Genomic DNA, 19,350 nt, shown 5'->3' with positions numbered 1-19,350 from the left:
AGTCCACTCAGAACTGACCACCCAGATTTTCCCCACGAGAGGGTACAGAGTTCATGATGCCGAGTAAAGCACCCACACCAAGAAAGGCCCATGGGGTTTGGGTTCTTAAACTGCACAGAGAAGTGCTTTCCAGATTGACGTGACTTCACACCCCATGGATAACGTAAGAATCAGACACATGGTCATGGTGGGATCTCATGGATTTATCAGGAAGAGGGCAGGGGAACCTGATTCCTCCAGGGGTGGTGCAGGGAACAGGGGCATAGAGTCTGAAGCTTCATCTCAGAGCTAAGCTGTCATCAATTTTTAGTTCTTTGCTGTCCTATACCAGATGAGTTCCTCCCTCCGTGATGGTTCTGCAGAGGCCCCCTGTTTAGTGAAAAGGCCTGGAGGGTGGGGAGGGGGGGGAGGTGGGGAGGGAGGGATGCTAGGGCTTATTTGCCCTGGAGAATTGACGTGTCAGTGAGCTCTCTTCCTTCTACTTGGGAGGATCGGTGTAGGTGCTGATCCTCTCTGCCTGCCATGGGCAGTGCAGTGAAATGTAGTTTGGGGCCACCTGTAGGAAGGGCCACCTGAAGCCACACCTGCCCAGGAAGCTGAGGTTTGAATGGGGACAGGGTGCGAGAGGGCATTCGTAATATCCTGTGTTGGCCCACTGAGGTCCCTCTTTCAGCTGCCACTTAAGAATGGAATGTGCTCCGAGGGCAGCAGGTGGGAAGACACAAAGGCCCCTTGTCTGAGCTCGTGCCCACACGTGGGGTCTCCTAGCAGGCATCTCCAGAGAGCCGGAGCTCGCAGCCCTGAGGCCTGCCACGGGCAGATGCTGGGCCTGGCTCTGGTGCAGGGCAAGGGTCCGGGTGGGAAGGAGGTGAGGCTGGAGGGCTGGGTGTGTGAGCGGTGGGGGGCTGCGGGGGAGGAGCAGGCCCGGCCTATTCTTTCCCCACCCTCTTAAACATGCTCCACTGACAGGGCTGGAGGGATCGGTTCTCTCTGCCTGGAAGGAATGAAAAGACGTATTGTGCAGCCACGGAGAGTCTGGTTGCCAGCCAGGAATGAGTCCTCCAAAGCAGAGGAGAAAGGCAGAGCGAGAGGAGGCTGGGGGAGGAGGCCCAGAGAGATAGCAGGAGCAAAGGAGGAGGGAGAGAGGCCAGGCAGTAGCAGGTCACAACCGGTTGGCCTGGACTGGGAGGCCTGGGTTGCTGAGGCTCCTGGGTCCACAGGTGTGGAGCCCGAGGCGAGAAGGGGAAGGGGCGGGGGGCGCTGTTATCTTACCCAGATGCACGTGCTCCTGGAAGGGAGAGGGTCAGAATTTCAGACTATTTATTTAATCCCTTGGAATGTCCTTGCCTGGCTCTGATCTTTGGGCCCCTTGTGTTTCACCGACTCCTTTACAGGCACATGTGTGGTAATTAACACGTGCAGTGTAGGTCCCAGCCATGTGTTTGGGTTTCAAATATCCATTGATCTGGGGCATTCCCATCCCGGCCACCCCTCCCCTTCTTCTCCTTTGGTTCTTGCCCTTGAAGAGTGACAGAAGGGGGGGTCTGTGTGTATTGGAGGGCGGGGGACACACGTGCATCCACATGTATTTTATTGAGGCTACAGAGGAATGTCAGAACAGGAGAAAGAGCCCCCAACAGCCCTTAACCCCTGACGATCTGTAGCTAAAACAACCCAAGGCTGCAGAAGTTGTGGTAGAGATGAATTTTTGGTTTCAACTGAAGAATGGCTGGGAAGCAAATGTGTTTATAGATCATGAATTTACCGAGTGGCTTTTCCTGGCCGACCAAGGCTCGTGGGGTTTCTTATGGTGCCTCTTTTTGGGATGTTGGTGATAATGAATGTGGATGATTTGGGAGCCCTCGGGATAACTGAATACAGCCAGGGACTGGTCCGGGAGTCATTGCTTGTGAGGTGGCAGAGGGAATGCACCGCCTCCAGCGGGTGCGGTGGGGGAGGGGCGTGGCGAGGAGTGACTGCATGAAATAGAGGCGAGCCCTTGTACACTGAGTGCTGGCAGTTCTCCGGGAGGTTTTTCCTTCTGGACCTGGGACCTAGAGAGCCCAGGGTGATGCTTCTGTACATGGCAAGGGGAAGTCTAGGGCCGTGGTCGGCAAACTGTGGCTCGCAAGCCACATACGGCTCTTTGGCCCCTTCAGTGTGGCTCTTCCACAAAATACCACGTGCGGGCACGCACGTACAGTGCGATTGAAACTTCGTGGCCCATGCGCAGAAATCAGGATTTTGTGGAAGAGCCGGTATTTTGTGGAAGAGACACACTGAAGGGGCCAAAGAGCCGTATGTGGCTTGCGAGCCGCGGTTTGCCATCCACTGGTCTAGGGTCATCAAGGGTTTTCTGCAGTTTGCCTTTTTCTCCTTGTACCAGGTCTGGGAGTTCGCTGTTTAAAGAAAGTGAGGACAAAAATAAAAACACGAGCAGCCTCTGCGTACATTTCCCCATGGGCTTCTGTATTTGTCAAGCCAGTCTTCGAGAGGCACTGAACTTCCAAATCCCAACCCACCTTTAATTTGCAGAGATTTTTTTTTTTAACCTTCATTGGCTGCTGTGTAGTATGTGCTCCAGGTAAAGAGTAGGTCACACTCTTTTATTTAGGTAAAGATAGAGACAAAGGTCCCTCTCTTTTGTCTCTATCTTTAGAATTTCTCATGGAGCCTGGGTCTACAGATTGGTACCAGCTGGGAGATCTTGTCACTCAAGTGACGGATGAAGCATCCTTCTGATTCGGGGCTGAGGGATGTGCTTAGGGCAGGGATGACGGATGACGGGCATCCCAGAGGAAGGGGGTGGTTAGCACACCTGAAGGAGGTTCGCTTCATTGCCCTGAGCCTGGCTGAGGTGTGCAGGCTCTTGTCTTGGGACATTCTACATGTGGGGCCTCACTCCTGCTGTACCCTCTTCCCAGCTATCTCTCTGATTCCTCTTCCCCCAGCACCGAGGGAGAAGCTGGATCCGTAGTTGATCTGTCAGCATGGCCATCAGATGGCAAAAATGTGATGACCTACCAGCCTGCGCTGGGTTTGAATGGAGGCGGGCAGCGGATGACCTGTACGGGTTGGCTTCTGTGCACACTGAATTTCCCTGTGGGGTGAGAAGCATTCTCATTCCCATGCTGTGCTTGCTGGCCAGAACTGTGCCTGAGCAGCTCCAAGCCCAGGAGAGGCAGCTCTTTGCTCTCTGCATGCATGTTGCTGCTGCTTTCTGGTGCTCTGAGCCACCCTGACCAGGCCTGGCATATCCGTGCACCAGCTTTGCAGAGATTCGTTACAGAAGGGGTGTGCATGAGTGTCATGTGTACACCACGTCTCCTTCCTCCCACAGTTAGTACTCTCCCAGCTTAGCCCACCTACTGAACCCCCTGCCCTGCATCTTAGCCCCTATTCTGGGGTCTCCAAAAGAAAGTTTGTGCATGGAAAATACTAAATTTAGAGTTTGAATCCCTGCCATATCCCCATTTCCAAGGGCTGGAGATGAAATGGGGTGTATGGATCTGGAATAGCCTCCTAGTCATAGGTTCTTACGAGTCCCTGGCGTTATTAGTAACCATTGACATTTTATATTTGTTTTTTTATTCTTTAATTCAACAAATACTTATTGAGAACTTACTGAGTACCAGGCTTGTTACAGTCACTGAGGATCGAACGACAAGTAAAATGATAAGAGCCCTGGCTTTGCCTCACGGAGCTCATATTTTAATAGTCCTTAGCCTCTTCTTATAGAACTTACCTTCAGGTGGAGGTAAGGCCTCCCAGGGGAGCACAGGCTTCTAGATGCTGGGAAGCTGTCGCCTCTGAGGGGGACAGAAGGCGGGTGGATCCTCCAAACAGGCCTGGGTGGGAGCTCTCAGGGCCAGAGCCCCTAAGGAAGGACCTCTGGTGGAGGCTGTCTGCCTGAGATGAGCATGGCCACTGGCAGGCTCTTGGTCCCTCTACCTGGTGCCTTTGTGGGGCCCCTGACGCCCAGGTGAGACAGCTCACTGTTCCTTGGCTGAGTGAGTTTGGTTCCAGGTGTGACACAGAAACCTGGAGGGAGGCTGGGATGTCGGCATGCAGTGGGAAGGCCTCACGCCACATCTTCACCCCTGTCTCCAGCCCCGAGCCCCAGGGGGCTCCTGTGGCAAAGGCTGAGGAGTCATCACTCTTGGGCCCTGTTGCACCAATTCTGTGCCTGCTGAAGAAAGCTGTGAGACTCAAGGGCTGCTTATTCTAAAATGTGTAAGGAAGGGCGACAGAACTAGAACAGCGAAAGCAAATTTTCCAAGGACAAAGAAAATGGGAGATATTACTCTATCTGTTTTTATAAATAAAGATCTCTTTACTATTGTACTCCCTCATGACCCTTTATGAATTTTCAACTGATGCTTCCCTTTGTTCTTCCGAACAGATGCTATAACCCTTTTAGTGTTGATTTCACTTTCTTTTTTAGAAAAAAGATATATTTTTAGAGCAGTTTTAGGTTCACAGCAAAATCAGGAGGAAGGCACATAGATTTCCCCTGTACCTCCTGCCTCCACACATTCACAGCCTCCCCATTATCAACATCTCACCAGGGTGTTACCTTTTTTGCAACCCATGAACCTACACTGACACATCATTATTACCCAACGTCCACAGTTCACATTGGGTTCACTCTTGGTGTACGTGCTATGGGAATGGACAATTATACGATGACATGTGTCTACCTTACAGTATCACACAAAGTATTCTCATTGTCCTAAAAATCCTCTGTGCTCCACCTGTGCATCCCTTGCTCTCCCCTCCCGACCCTCTCCTCCCACCAGCAATCACTGACCTTTTTACTGTCTCCAAAATTTTGCCTTTTTCGAATGTCACATAGTTGGAACCATAATATTCTGTTTGATCTTAAGATTATAATGCCATAGTAATCAAGACAGCGTGGTATTGGCCCAGGGATAGACACATAGATCAATGGTACAGAATAGAGAACCCAGAAATGGGCCTTCTGCGCAGTGTGGAAATCTGTTTTGTGACAAAGGTGCAAAAACAATGCAGTGGAGGGAGGACACTCCTTTTGATAAATGGTTCTGTAGCAATTGTACATCCATAGGCAAAACCAAAACCACCAAGCTCCTCACACCTCATACAAGAATTAATTCAAAATGAATCTTGGACTTAAATTAAAAATGTAAAAAGCTATTGAAAGCTTTAGGAAAAAAACATAGGATAGAATCTTCAGAATCTGTAGATAGGTGAACTTAGACCTTTGTTGTCTTAGAACACCAAATACATGATCCAAAACATTTAAAAATGGAATTAATCGTGGGACTTAATCAACATTAAAAACTTGCCCTTCCAAAGATCCTATTAAGGGAACAAAGAAACTACAGATTGGGAGAAAATATTTGTGAGCCACATATCTGACATAGGACTGATATCTAGAACATATAGAGAACTCTCAAAAACTCAGTAGTTGAAAAACAATTCAATTTAAAAATAGGCAAAATACTTGACTAGACATTTCACCAAAGCGTGTAGGTAGAGGGCAAAAAAAAAAACCCCACCAAAAGAACCCCAAAAACAAACCAAACCAAAGGATGTTCAACACCAATAGCCATAAAGAAATGCCAGTTAAGACTATGATAAGATATCACTGCACATCTATTAGAAGAGCTAAAATTTAAAAAAAAAAATAGTGCAATGCCAAATGCTGGTGAGGATGCGGACAAACTCAATCTTTCACACATTGTTGGTAAGGAATGTAAAGTGATACAGCCACTCTGAAAAATACTTTGGAAGCTTCTTCAAAAATAAAACATCTAAACATACACTTACCATATAATCTAGCAATTGTACTCCTGAGCATTCACACCAGAGAAATGAAAACTTATGTCCACACAAAAACCTGTACATGGATGATCACAGCAGCTTTATCTGTAAGAGCCAGAGATGGACACAGCTCACATGCCCTTCAATGAGTAAACTGTGTTGCAGCCATACCATGGAATACTACTCAGTAATGAAAAGGGGCAGACTGTTGATATGTGCAACAACTCGGATGGATCTCAGGGCATGATGCAAAATGGAAAGGGTCAATCTCAAAAGGTCACATACTGCACGATTCCATTTATGTAACAGTCTAGAAATGACAAAATGAGAGAGATGGAGTTAGTGGTTGGCAGGGTGAGGGATGAGGTAGAGGAAGGGAAGTCTGACTATAACGATAAAGTATGACTATAACGGAAGTAGCACGAGGGAGAGCCTTGTGATGAGATAGTTCTGTATCTTCATTGTGGTGGTGGTTACACGAATCTACATATGAATACAATTGCATAGAAGTTACATAGAGCTACCTACATACACAAATGAGTGAATGTGAAACTGGTGGAATGTGAATAAGGTCTGTGAATCATACCAATATCAATGTCCTGATTTTGCTATTGTACTATAATGGTATTACCTATATAATTATGTTACCTATATAATTATCTTAACTACAAAGATGCCATCACTGGGGGGAACTGGGTGAAGGATACATGGGACTGCTCTGAATTATTTTTGCAACTTCCTGTGAATCTATATTCATTTAAAAATAACTAGTTCAAAAAAAAATAGCAGTCTTCTGTGTGAACCCAGCCCTGAACCGACTCCTCCACTTTCCCCCTGCCTCCTCCTCCTCCTCCTCCTCCTCCTCCTCCTTCTCCTCCTTCTCCTCCTCCTCCTCCTCTTCCTCCTCCTCCTCCATCCCCCCTCCGCTCCTCCTGCCCCCCCCCCCCCCCCGCTGTTTCCCACTCTCCCTCCTCTTCCTCTTTCACCTCTGGTCTACCCTTTGCATCAGCCTCATGCTTTTGCTCTTATTCAGGGGAATGTGGAACTTGAGGATGTGGGCAACTGCTTGCAAAAAGACAGCTTTAAGCTTGTTTTCACTTCTTTAGGGAGGGAGTGTGCAGGTGGGTAGACGGAATGTAAAACATTGATCTTTTGCTCTGGAAAGGACCCAAACTGCTCAGATAGCTTCTGCTCTCAAAGTTCTGAGTCAGGACAGCTCCCAGTGCATTTCTGAGCCTCGGTGGTCATGGGACATGCATCTCAGGAAATGCCGAGGCTGAGTAACATTCCATCGTCCGCCTGGTGTGATTCCAGCCTGGTTTTAAGGGATTTTGCAAACAGGCCTAGTTGTCTCTTTATGATGCTCAAAATAAGTAATCTCAACTTCCACACTGGGTCCCTGAGTCTGGCATAAATGTGGCCTCTTCAAAAGCAAGAATCTACCACACTTCTACCAGCCTGAAGTTTATCTCCATGTCTTTGAACAAGTTGGCCAACAGAAGCCCAAAAGAATATAAGTAGGAGAGTGACCAGTGATGGACACGCACTGGACAGAGCCCAAGAACTGAGGGGAGTTGGGATCATTGAGAGACCTTCTGAATTTCAGGAGGGGGTGGTGGTTTCTTTTTTCCTCTTTCTCCAAGGCTTCTCAGTCTTGGAGACCCCAAAAGATGCCATTAATAAGGATTCCTCCCCTGGCCCCTTTGACACATTTGCTTTTGAAGGACCTGGAAGAGAAAGCTCTTTGTATGTGGTCAGAATAAACTCATTGTACACCCAAACAATTAACTCCTCAATGGACTTGCCAGACCCTTGAAAGGCCCAGCCCTGCTTCCCTGGACCTCTTGGGCTCTATTCAGTCCCTTATGCACACCAATGTTTTGGGGTTTTGTTTTGTTTTTTGTTTGTTATTCTGAAAAGTCCTTTCCTGAGAATAGTTAGAGCGGATCAACATTGTCCTCAGCCCAGCATTTATCTCCACTCGCCAGCGAATGTCAATCAGGAATCAAAAAGCCAAACAGAGGAGGCTTTGAACGGTGTCATCGGGGGTCGAAGTGACTTCCAGCTGTCTGTGCGTGGGCCAGGCCTTCTCGCAGGGCAAGGAATTGTGCTGTCACACAAACCCGCTGTGTGTATGGGCTCCCAGAGCCATGCGGGGGCTGCACGTTCTGGGGCTGCACCTGCAAGGAGGCGAGCCTGGGGGTGGGGAATCTTGGGAGGCCAAACTCGTGGCTCTGGGCTGGGTAGTTTCCAAGACTGCTCACTGCCTCGGGGCTTTTTAACTGAGACTCGGTCTCTTTGTGACTTCCTCTCCCCTGGTCGGTGGTGAGAATAGATGAGGAAAGCCACCTGCCAGAAAAGTTGAGTGTTGTAAAATGTGACAATATTATTATTATTGTCGATCTTGACATCCTCCTTGAGAAATTTTTTCAAGTTTACCTTGTTTATTTTTTTTTAATATTTCCAAATTTACTTTTTTCTCCCAGTATGAAAAGTAAAAATCTTTGAATTAGCTTTCCCCCCGGCGTTCTGTCTGCTTCACCGTGGTCTAGACGTGTGTTATGGTATATGAAAGAAAAATAAAGTCTTGCTATTTGAGGTCCAAAAGAATCACCAAGAGTAAGTGTCAGGCATCAAATTATCATGTGCATATATATATATAAACTGAGATTCAGCTGTCTTTCTCTTTAAAATACAGGGTAGAGCAAAAGTAGATTTACAGTTCTTCATATGGAAAATAACACAATAATTAATAGATAATAATACAAGAATAAACAGTGTTTTGCGTACTCACAACTGTAAACCTGCTTTTGCTCCACCCTGTATATGGAAAAGTCTCCCCCGCAAATCACGGATTGCTCAAATAACATAGCTATTGCTGCCGCCCGATGATTTATCTGTGATGACGTTGACACTACCTCCCCTTTTGTTTTAACAGCTTTATTGAAGTATAATTATATACCATAACATTTACTCACTGTCAATGTACAATTCGATGAATTCAGTACATTTCTGGAGTTGTGCAGCCACTACCAGAGATCAATTCCATCTCCCCAAAAAGAAACCTTGTGCCCACCTATAGTTATACCCATTTCCACTCCCAGCCCTAGGCAGCCAGGGGTCTGCTTTGTCTTTGTACATGTAAACGGACTCATGCAATATGTAGTATTTGCACATGGCTTCTCTCATTTGTTATAATGTTTTCGAGGTTTATCTATATTGCAATTACTATATGTGCAACTACTATATTGCACATGTGTTAGTAATTCATTCCTTTTCACTGCTGAACAATACTTCTTTATGTGGAGATATCACAATGTATTTATCTATTAACCAGTTGACAAACATTTGTTCCCAGTTTGGGGCTGGAAATGTGCTGCTGTGAATATTTGTATACATGTCTTTAGGTGGATATGTTTTTATTTTTCTTGGATAGTCTCAGGATTGGAATTTCTGGGTTGAACAGTAAATTTATGTTTAAGTTTTGAAAGAAATTGCCAAACTCTTTTCCAAAGTGGTTACCCAATTCTATATTCCCATCGGCAATGAGCAAGGGTTTCAGTTTCTCCACATCCATGCTGACACGTGGCATTATCTATTGAAAATTTTTTAGCCATTCTAGTAGGTATGCAGTGGTATCTCATTGTGGTTTTAATTTGTGTTTTCCAAATAACTAATGACATTGAGCATCTTTTCATGTGTTTAGTAGCCATCTGTGCATGTTCTTTGGTGAAATGTCTTCTAAAATATTTTGCTCATTTAAAAGTCAGATTGTTTGTCTTCTTATTGAGTTGTAAGGTTTACTTTCTGTCTTAACTTAAAAACTTCGGTAGGATTTTAACTTTGCAAATCCAATTTTGAAAGTAGGCTGTGGGATGAGACGTTTTAGTACTACTATACCTCCTGTAAGAGGACTTTAAAGTCTTTCCTCCTACACAGCATCCCGAGGCTGGGGAGGCAGGCAACCTTCACTGTTAGAAGAGGAAATCACTGCCCAGAGAAGAAAAGTGAGGGGTTCGGGTTACCAACTTATTGCCTATAACACCTGGATCTGGAGTGTGACCCTGCTGGAGACTGGGAGGCCAGGGGCACATGTGGAAGCGTTTCTGTCTCCCCAGGGCCCCGTGCGGGGCCTGGTGTTGCCCGAAGGTTTGCCAGGAGGCAGGACCGATGTGGACCTTGGACCCAGGCCTTGGAAGGGAGCGCTTGTTTGCTGGGTCAGGAGCCAGGTGCCCAGGTGCCCGGAGATGATGGTCAGAGGGTCCTGTTGGCGTTGGCCTGGCCTCCCATCCTTTGGGCATGCTGGATCTCACAGGTGGCTCTCCTGGCAGCAGGGCACCTTGCTTTTCGCACTTCATAAAGATTTCCACCTCGGGCCTCCCTGGGGCAGTGCAGCTGCGTCTCCTCACCCTCGGTGACCCTATCCTGCAGACAGACCCACTCCCTGCACGTGGCTTCATGCTGTGTGGGCCTCTGGGCCTGCATCTGGGCAATCTTGGAGGTCCTCAACCTGCGCGCTTTCCCGGGAGACCGGAAGCCCTTCCTCCTCTCCCTGGGCAGCAGGCATTACGGTCTGGCCGCTGGACCAGATGGGCAGTCCCCCCCGGGCTCTTATCTGGATGATGAGAGAAGTAAACAGAATGTTTCTGTTGTTCTGCTCCAGAGAGAGATACAGCTCTTGGAATACGGGAGGATTTTAATTGAATATTACAATGTCACATAAGCCATTTTCCACTGAGGTTCTCACCCGGCATTGTCCCTCTGGCCGTGCGTGACTTCTCGCTTTCCCTTTGTTACCCTCGACGCCCCTCCGCCCTATGCGTGCGAAGGGTCTGCGCACAGTGCGCTGGGCCATTCGGGCTCTGAACTCTGCATCCAGCGGCAGCAACCAAATGTGTATTGCAGCTGCCAAAAGGCTTCATTCAGTGGCTCGCTGAAGTCAATGGAAAGAGGTGTTAATAGGGTCAGGGGAAGTGATGCTATTAAAAATGACATTGTGTGGCTCTGCTCCGTGTTTATCCTCCCTCAGTGACTTCCAGACAAACTCACCCAGCTTGGCATCAGAGATGCCTGCTCCAGACTCAGTGTGAGGCAAATAAGCACTCCAGCTCGGTTAGTTACTCTTCTCTTCCTGCTGCGTCTTATCCCTTGGGATGGTGGTCAGGTGACTCAGGGTCACCTTAGCCCCTGTGGGAGGTCAGTGTTGGTGTCAGCACATGAGAATAATAGCAGGGTCAGGTGTCACACAACTCTCGGGTCGCCGGCCTCAGCCTCCAGCAAGGGTTAGGGCCTGCATAGCTCTCCCATCTTAAGATCCCAAGGGTCAGGTGTTGGTGCAAGAAGGGGATCAGGGCTCTGTTCTTTTTGGCTCTCTGGACGTGATGCAGGGAAGTCAGCCAAAGGTTCTGGAGCTCCGAATGGTGCCGGGATTGTTATTCCTGATGATCTGACTGGCTTTGCAGAGACTGAGAACTCGAGTTCTCCACAAATAGTGAATGCTCGGAGAATAAAGTGTTCAGTTCTGAGAGACCTCTGGGGGTCTTGGGAAGAGAGAGATGGTGTAACCATAAAAATGTCTGCGACCACAGCGCCCTCCTTCCTCCCCGCACTGAGGGAGGAAACAGAATTCTCTAAACTATGCATTCTCAATGGGGGCAAAGATACCTGCTCCCAGCTGTTGCCAAGGAGGCAAACATTGGTTCTGGGGCATTGGTTTGGGACGGTGGGGGGGGGGGGGGGGGCGGGTAGGGGAGGGAGCATGCTCTGTTTACATATAAAGCACAGATATACATACAGTACATGGAGTGTATCTTTTATTAGGGAAGTGATTAGGAGAAAGGTGTCTACAAATGCTCCTTAGGTGAGTAATAATGAAAAAAGAAAAAGGGGTTGAAAACCACTGCTGCAAACTAAGGTTTATTTTGATGAAAATAGCAGAGTCCTGAAAGGTGAGAGAGAGCGGCCAACCCTGCCAGGACAGAGGGTGTCAGCACTTGACTGCTGGGAGCTCCCTGCTCCCATCATCTGGGTTAGACATTGGAGAGCGAGTCCAGGGTGCAGTCTCCCATGTCCCCACTCGTGTTGTTTGCCCCTCCTCTCACAGGGGCTTGTGGTACGTGCTATTTCACAGGGGTTCCCAATTCTCTTCAGTTCAGCATGCTGGAGAGAGAGTGGTCCTTCCTGCCTTCTCTTCTTATTAATTCTTAAATTGTATTTAATTTTAAATTCTTCAATTACAGTTGACATACAATATTATACTAGTTTCAGGTGCAGAGCATAGTGATTTGACATTTATATAACTTGCAAAGTGAGCACCCTGATTAGTCTAGTTCCCATCAGACACCCTACATAGTTATTACAATATGATTGACTCTTTTCCCTATGCTGTGCTTTACTCTAAATGAGGATAAGAAATAGTTAGGAGTTCGGTGGGGGTGGGGGGGGGAGGGAGTAATAGCACCTCAAGTCTCTTGCTTTCCTTAAGCTCTTCAATGAAGGCCACTAGAGAGGTACTGGGCTGCCACTTTCACAAGAGGGCAGGGAGAAACTTGGGGAATTTGAGGCCACGCTTTGTGATCATGCCTGGCCGCCATTCGGGGCTGCTGGGCAAGGAGGGGAGCTTTCGCGTGGGGAAGACTGAGGAACTCAGACCGAGGAGGAAGGGTCCTCCCAAGCCATGGCAGCCCAGCTCCCTTCCGCCCCTCCCTTGGAAGAGCGAGCACACCCCTGGATTTGCCTTCCTGTTGGTGTCTCTCTGTGGTTCTCTTTTCCTTCTTGTTCTTTTCTTTCTCTCTGGTCTCTTCATTGGGACTTGGCCGGGCCATGTGCAAACCCAAACCATTCAACAGTGCTGGAGAGTAGATAGTATTTACCTCAATAATGGTAGTCTCTTTCCGATTCTTTTTAACCCTCAATTCAGATGACGGGTCTAAGCCGACGCCCACGATGGAGACGCAGCCGGTGTTTGACGGGGACGGTAAGCTCTGGTATTACTTCCGACTCCCATTCCCCACCCGGTTTCAGATTTGGGGAAGGTAGGTCTTTCCTTCGGATGTCTGTTTAAGCATTATCGTTCTTTTTTCTTTTTTTAATTGTCATTTTCCCCAGTGTACGCTGGGTTGTTTTGACCTTTTAAACAAATGCAAACCCTCCCAGGAACTGGTACACTCGCCACTTCTGGACAGGCCCTCTGTGCTCGCCAGGCTTCCTGCCTGGCTGCTGGTGGCCAGCAATAACACAGCCTGCACGGACCCTGGGAGCTGCCAAGACTGAGGAGCCACGGCAGAGAAAGACAGTCAGGCCGGCACCGTCCCCTCAGTAAATGAACCAGCACCGAGAAGCTCCTGCCCTGGGCCCAGCTTCGGGCTCAGTCTCTGGGGGACGAAGGAGAAATAGAGCAGATGAAGCCCCACTCTAAAGGCAGTGGCAAGCCCTGGAGGGCTTTGTGTGTTAAACTACGTGATCTTGGTTATAATTGTAGTAGAAATATATGGAAGGACGAGATCACAATACTCTGGGGAGAGATTCTTCGAGGAGATGGCAGGGACTTGAGCTGGACCTTGAAGGTGGGGAGGAAGAATTAGGGCATTCCAGGCAGGGGACCGGCATGGACAAGGGAGGGAGTATTGTGGGGATGGGACATAGTAAGGAAAGTAGTAGGAAAGGGACAGGTTAGTGGAGCTGGTTTGGTTAAGTTGTAGGGATCATGAGAGTTGAGTCAAGACAATTGAGAGAGGAGAAATTCTAGGTCAAGAGAAATAGTTGTGGCTGCTGGCAAAATAGATGTCCCTGGAGATATAAGAGGTGTTGAGGAAGAGCTTGGGGTGCAGAAGGCTGGCCTCGATTTGAGTTTGAGGTGCTCAGGGCCTATTCTTCAGAGTGCTTTGCTAAGTACTCCGGGTTCCCACGAGGAGGAGCTGGACGCTCGGCACAGTGCCGAGTCTAACAGCTAGGTTCAGCCCTTGGTGCATGTACAGCAACCTTTAGTAGCTTTCAGCGAGTGTATGCAGGCTGGATCATGAGCCTGGACAGTGAGACAGAGGAATAAAAGAAATCATGCCACTGTTTGGTACTATGGCTAGGGATGGCCCTAGCATGAGCTGTCCTTTGCCACTGATCATTTCGTGGGACATATTTGTGTTCACGCCCAGAAGTTCCAATGCTTCTGTGATCATCAAAGGTCCTTTATCTCCGGCAAGCCTGGGCCCTGAGGGATTGGGTGGAGAATGGAGACCATGCCAGCTTAGGCGACCTCTCCAGTACCCCCGCTGAAGATCTTGTCACTCTACAGTGTGTTCATGGTCATCTTTCCACAGGGTGACCCAAGCCCTGGAGGGCCTAGAAGCACCCCCGTGCTCTCTGGATGGGGGTCAGCCTCTGTTCAACGAGGAACCATTGGACAGGGCATGAAGCACACACCAGCCCTTTACTCTCTTTCCCACATGCAGGAGAGGCTCAGCACCTAAAATCCATGTGGCTCAGCCGTTTCCTCCAAAATGGCCTTTGTGGTTTGTCTGGTGTTCGTTTGTTGACTTATCCCCTTTAAGTTCTTCCAGGGAAGCAGCTGAGAGAGACTTGGCTTGGCCCAGGTTCCTCACCTCCTGGGATAATATTTTTATTCCTGGATGGAGTGGCTCAGTGCTTCTGGACGCTGACCACTCTGCATCCCAGAACAGGAGCCCTTGCTTGGCTCCTAGGAACTGATATGGAGAGGAGCTTCCACAGCAAGGAAGGGGGAGGTTTGGGGACAAAGGGCAGATGAGGCAGACAGTCAAGCCTCAATGCCTCAGGCTTTAAAAATGCTATTAAGAAGTCTGGGAGTTTATAGTCCAATTTACATGCTCTCTTTGCCTAAACTTCATTTTCTCTCTCCTTTTTTTTTCTTTCAGAAATCACAGCTCCCACTCTATGGATTAAGCACTTGGTAATCAAGGACTCCAAACTGAACAACACCAATGTAAGAAATTCAGGTAAATGATCTGCCTTGGATTATATGCTTACCGGATAGCCCATGGTTGCCCCATGGTTACCCCATGACTACCTACTGGGTAGGCTTGCGCATGTTATTTACCCTTTCTGGTCTTCAGTTTCTACAGCTGTAGAACGAGATTGGATGAGACAATTCCTTCCATCTTTAATCGTCTTCAATTATTATCTCAGGGATCCTCTTTCATGAGCAGTTGACACTTTTAGCTAAAAAACTCCAACCTTTTGGCTCTGTGTTTTAATATTTTAATTGACTTTCTGTATTTGAAAGAAGAATGGTTGGACATAGAGCAGTGTTACTTCAAGTCTCAAGAGCCTTGGTTCTGTGTGGTTTTTAAGGCTCTAAATAAATGCTTCTGGTTGTATCTTTTCTAGTCTGATCTTTTGAGGAACTTGTGAGTAGTCAGGTTTTGGTACTGGCTGAACCCCTTGTAGAAAGGTGATAATCATATTTTTAGAGTTCATTTACCATCATGAAGATCAAAGTCAATAAGGTTTACTCACCATTAGTAAAGACCAGATGTCCATCAACAGGAAATATATTATCAGACCCAATCCATATTTCTTATCAGGGGGAATCATCCTTCTTTTAGCCTAAGGCTTTATTGTGAGAAATGCCATTTGGCATGATTTATGCTTGCCTGTTGAATTTAGCCATATCATCTTTTTTCTTGTAGATAGCAAGGAATATAAACAAAAGTTACATCCCTTTCAACTGGAAGACAAGAGTTTTATATGGCCAGTAATTCATGAGTGTGCTGTCATTGGCCCCCTTTAGCTCTGTCCTAAAGGTTGGTCGTATGGGGACTGGCATGCGTGGAGTGAGTTAGACTATGAAGGTGAATCAGTGCAGCATTGGTTGATTCCTCTGTGACTTGGGCAGACCAGTACTGCAGCACGTGTGTGATTCCCTGTTTGGTAAAAGCTGGAGTCGCTGTGGGATGGTGGGTGGAAAAGAGACCATGTGAACTCCTGTGGGCCAGATTCTTTGATAAAACAGGGCTGTAGTTAAAGCACAGGCTTTGGGGAATCAGTGAAATCTAGGGTTCACTTTTTTAAATATGTTTTTATTGAACTTTTAAAGAGAGAGGGAGAGAGAGAGAAACATTGATGAGTGAGAAACATTGATAGACCATCTCCTGCACACCCCCAATTGGGGATCGAACCTGCAACCCAGGCATGTGCCCTGATTGGGAATCGAACGAGACTTCTTGGTGCACAGGACGACACTGAATCCACTGAGCAACACCGACCAGGCTAGAGTTCATTTTTTAGCTCCAATACTAGTGTACAACTCAGCTAAGTCAAATCATCCCCTTGAGCCTCAGTTCTCATCTGGAATCATGATCTTTCCAGCAAAGAATTGTGGTTAAACTGAGTTAACATTTGTATAATACTTGACTGATACCTGGCTAAGTGATCAATAGAAAGTGTATGATATATTGCAAGTACATGTGTTTGTTATTATCATCATTACTGGTAGGAAAAAATAGGAATATTAATGATGCTGCTTGTAGTGAGAATTCTTCAATAAGGAGAGAATTTGTGATTGTCACCTGAAGCAAAAGCATCTATTAAGAAGCCTCTACTTAGGACCTTCTCCACTCCCCCTCACTGTTAGGCAAATAGCATAAGTCAAAGAGAAGAGGTTTTGGTGCTTGGGGCACCTGGAAGTGACATCTGCAAATGGTCTCTCAGTCCCTGAGCCCCAGCAGCTCTGCAAAGCCCCAGTACGAGGCTTAATTCTGTGACCAGGTGGTCGATATGAGAGTGTGCTGTCTCTGAAATGATTCAGCACCTTTTCCCTGGAACACTCATTTGACATTTAGCAACGGCTCCCATGAATTGCTTCATTTTCATCCGAAAGTGGTTAATCTTTCTACCTAGATTATAAACTCTGTGAGGATCAGGGCTTTGTTGGCTATCTAATATATCTATTAAAGAAGCTAGCTCAAGGTGTTTGATTGCTTTGGGGAAGGATGGAGGAGGCAAGATCATCATCTTCAGTAAAACTGGAGTCATCGCTGTCATCGGAGCTTGTCTGTGTCTGGTCCTGTAGGATGTTACATATGTTATCCCATTTGAGCTTTACCACAACTCTATGAGACAAGTGCTGTTATTGTCCCCATCTTACATGGGGAAGGGTCAGAGGTAGAAAGAGAGACAGTAACTTGTCCTGAGTCACAGCTAGCGAGTGGTGGGGCTGGAGGAAAGCACATGCTCTGGGAACAGAGTGCCTGTCTTCTTGAGTTGTATTCTCTGCATGCAGTCAAGTGGCAATGCCAAGTCAGCGGATGCTGTCTGCTTCCATAAGTTCTGCTTTCCATTCCTACTTGTATATGGTTTCCAGTTGGATGAGTTTGGGCCACGAGTATGGAGAAATGATTGCCAGGCAGCTGTAATCACCTTCCTTTTGTTAGGGTGACGCAACCAATTTGATTTTTCCCTGGTTGGCCCCAGTTTTATCTGTGAGGTTATGTCTGTAAGGTTAGGGTATAGGGTAGGATGTTGGGGGAGAGATAAAAGCAGTAGCTACTCTTGATGGAATATCTTTATGTACTGTGCTAGCCACTTTTAAAAATATTTTTTAATTAATTTCAGAAAGGAAGGGAGAGGGAGAGAGAGGTAAAAACATCAATGACGAGCCCAGCCGGCATGGCTCAGTGGTTGAGCATTGACCCTATGAAATAGGAGGTCACGGTTTGATTTCCAGTCAGGGCACATGCCTGGGTTATAGGCTCGATCCCCAGTGTGGGGTGTGCAGGAGGCAGCCAATCAATGATTCTCTCTCATCATTGATGTTTCTCTCTCTCTCTCTCTCTCTCTCTCTCTCTCTCCTCCCTTCCTCTCTGAAATTAATAAAAACATATTTTTTAAAAACACGCACATCAGTGATGAGAGAGAGTCATTGATTGACTGCCTTCTCTACTCCCCCTACTGGGCATCAAGCCCGAAATCTGGGTATGTATACTGATCGGAAATCAAACCGGGACCTCTTGGTTCATAGATTGACGTTCAACCACTGAGCCACACTGGCCGGGCTGTGCTTGCTACTTTTCAGATTCTCTCACTTGGTTTGATGAGGAGTCAGATATACCTTAATGGCACCTTGTGTCCGGGCAGCTGGCTCTGCTATGGACTGGAACCTCTGGGTCAAGCCCCCGAGACAGTTTCCCGGTAGAGTTTGCTGAAAGATTCTGGCTTCCAGGGCACTTTGGCCCACAACTCTGGGGAGCTTGGAATGGGACTCAGAACCGACTGAGCGAGCGCTCTTCTCAGCTCTCTGCCTCAGAGGCAAAGAGGCCATCCCAGTTTCTTTTACACCCCAAACGTCCGTCTTTCACACTCAGACCCTGTGACGCCAGGTTTGTTTTCTGGCCTGGGGACTGTTGATGTTGGAGAGGTTCCACTGGGCAGCCGCAGTTTTGCAATAACATGACACGTATGCCTGCAGACTTAGCCTGTCTCCTTCACTCTTCCCGGAGGTGTTGGTCCTTGTTTTTAAGGCTTTGTCGTGTATTCACCGTGGTCAGTGTCGCCTTTTGAGGACTTGGCAGGTCCAGCGTTGACAGGTTTGCCTCGTTGGACTTCTCTCTGATTCTCACACCGGGGGTGCTTGCATTTAGCAAGACCACGTACCTGGCCGGCTGACACCTAGAACTCGAGAGTGGGCATCGTCTCTCTTGCATGAGTCTTGGCCAGAAACTTTGTTCTACTTTTATAAGAAAATATGAACTCTTGCTGGGTTTTTTGTTTTGGGAGCTAGCTACCAAGGAATTTCTTAATATAACTAGAATTAAAACAATTTTTAAAAGTCATCTACATTTTATAGCAGAGCATAGAGAGATTAAAGAAATGACAAAAACTAGGCTTCATCTCATTCTTCATCCCATACCCCACTGCTTCTAATTTTACTGTTTGTGGACATTTGGCTACAACTGTGATTTATACAAGTCTTTTCTTTCCTTGGTATGGGAAAAGTCTATGCTTTCTTCTCTGAAAAAATGCTCTCTCTCAGGAACTATGGTCTTTGAGCCTTAACCCTTCTCTTTGTGCAGCACATGGGCACCTTCCCTCAGTCCCTGGTCCCAGTGGCTGACTCTGTAGCCTCTGGTGAGGTCACTAACCTGCCCTTTCTCCTTCTCCATCTCTTTCTTTCCTTTATATCCACCTTTTCTCATTAACTTCTTTCATGATCTGATCTGGGATTTCAAGAAGACCCTGGAACCTAGCCGCCTGCATGAAATCTAAAAAGACCATGTCTTTCCTTCCTTGCCTCTTGGGCAGCAGCTCATGGTAACTGTCTCCAGAGACAACCATCAGCAGGGATGCAGGCGGAAATGCATTTCTTATATGTTCTGCCTGGAAAATGGCCCCCTGTCTCTTCATACATGAGTGAGTGTGCCTACCTCCCCACCCATGTCACCAGACAGCCGTCCGCAGCATCCTGCCCTTACCTGCCCGTGTTGGAGCCTTGCTCCTCTGGGCCCTTTGTGTTGTTCCTCCTTACCTGGAAGTTCCTGCCCGGAGAGCTGCTGCTATGATTGGGACTTGGGGTCA

The 19,350-nt window shown here is 47.4% G+C and overlaps 1 protein-coding gene across 5 annotated transcripts in view; it reads left to right on the top strand.

The window, feature by feature from the left end:
* The window catches only part of SMOC1 (SPARC related modular calcium binding 1), a 135,082-nt gene that overhangs the window by 87,312 nt on the left and 28,420 nt on the right, over window positions 1-19,350 (top strand). For 4 of the 5 annotated variants that reach the window (XM_070417430.1, XM_070417419.1, XM_070417402.1 and 1 more), the window contains exons 6-7: window positions 12,692-12,781; window positions 14,694-14,774. In XM_070417430.1, coding sequence (XP_070273531.1) covers window positions 12,692-12,781; window positions 14,694-14,774 — 171 coding nt within the window. The remainder of the gene's footprint in view (window positions 1-12,691; window positions 12,782-14,693; window positions 14,775-19,350) is intronic. The other variant, XM_070417411.1, reaches the window with a different exon arrangement.

Source organism: Myotis yumanensis, unplaced genomic scaffold (genome assembly GCF_028538775.1).
Source record: "Myotis yumanensis isolate MYYU_CA2020_CCGP unplaced genomic scaffold, mMyoYum1.0.hap1 SCAF_1, whole genome shotgun sequence".
Taxonomy (NCBI): Eukaryota; Metazoa; Chordata; class Mammalia; order Chiroptera; family Vespertilionidae; genus Myotis; species Myotis yumanensis.
Note: the sequence above shows the minus strand (reverse complement) of the source record. Positions and strands in the feature narration are given on the sequence as shown.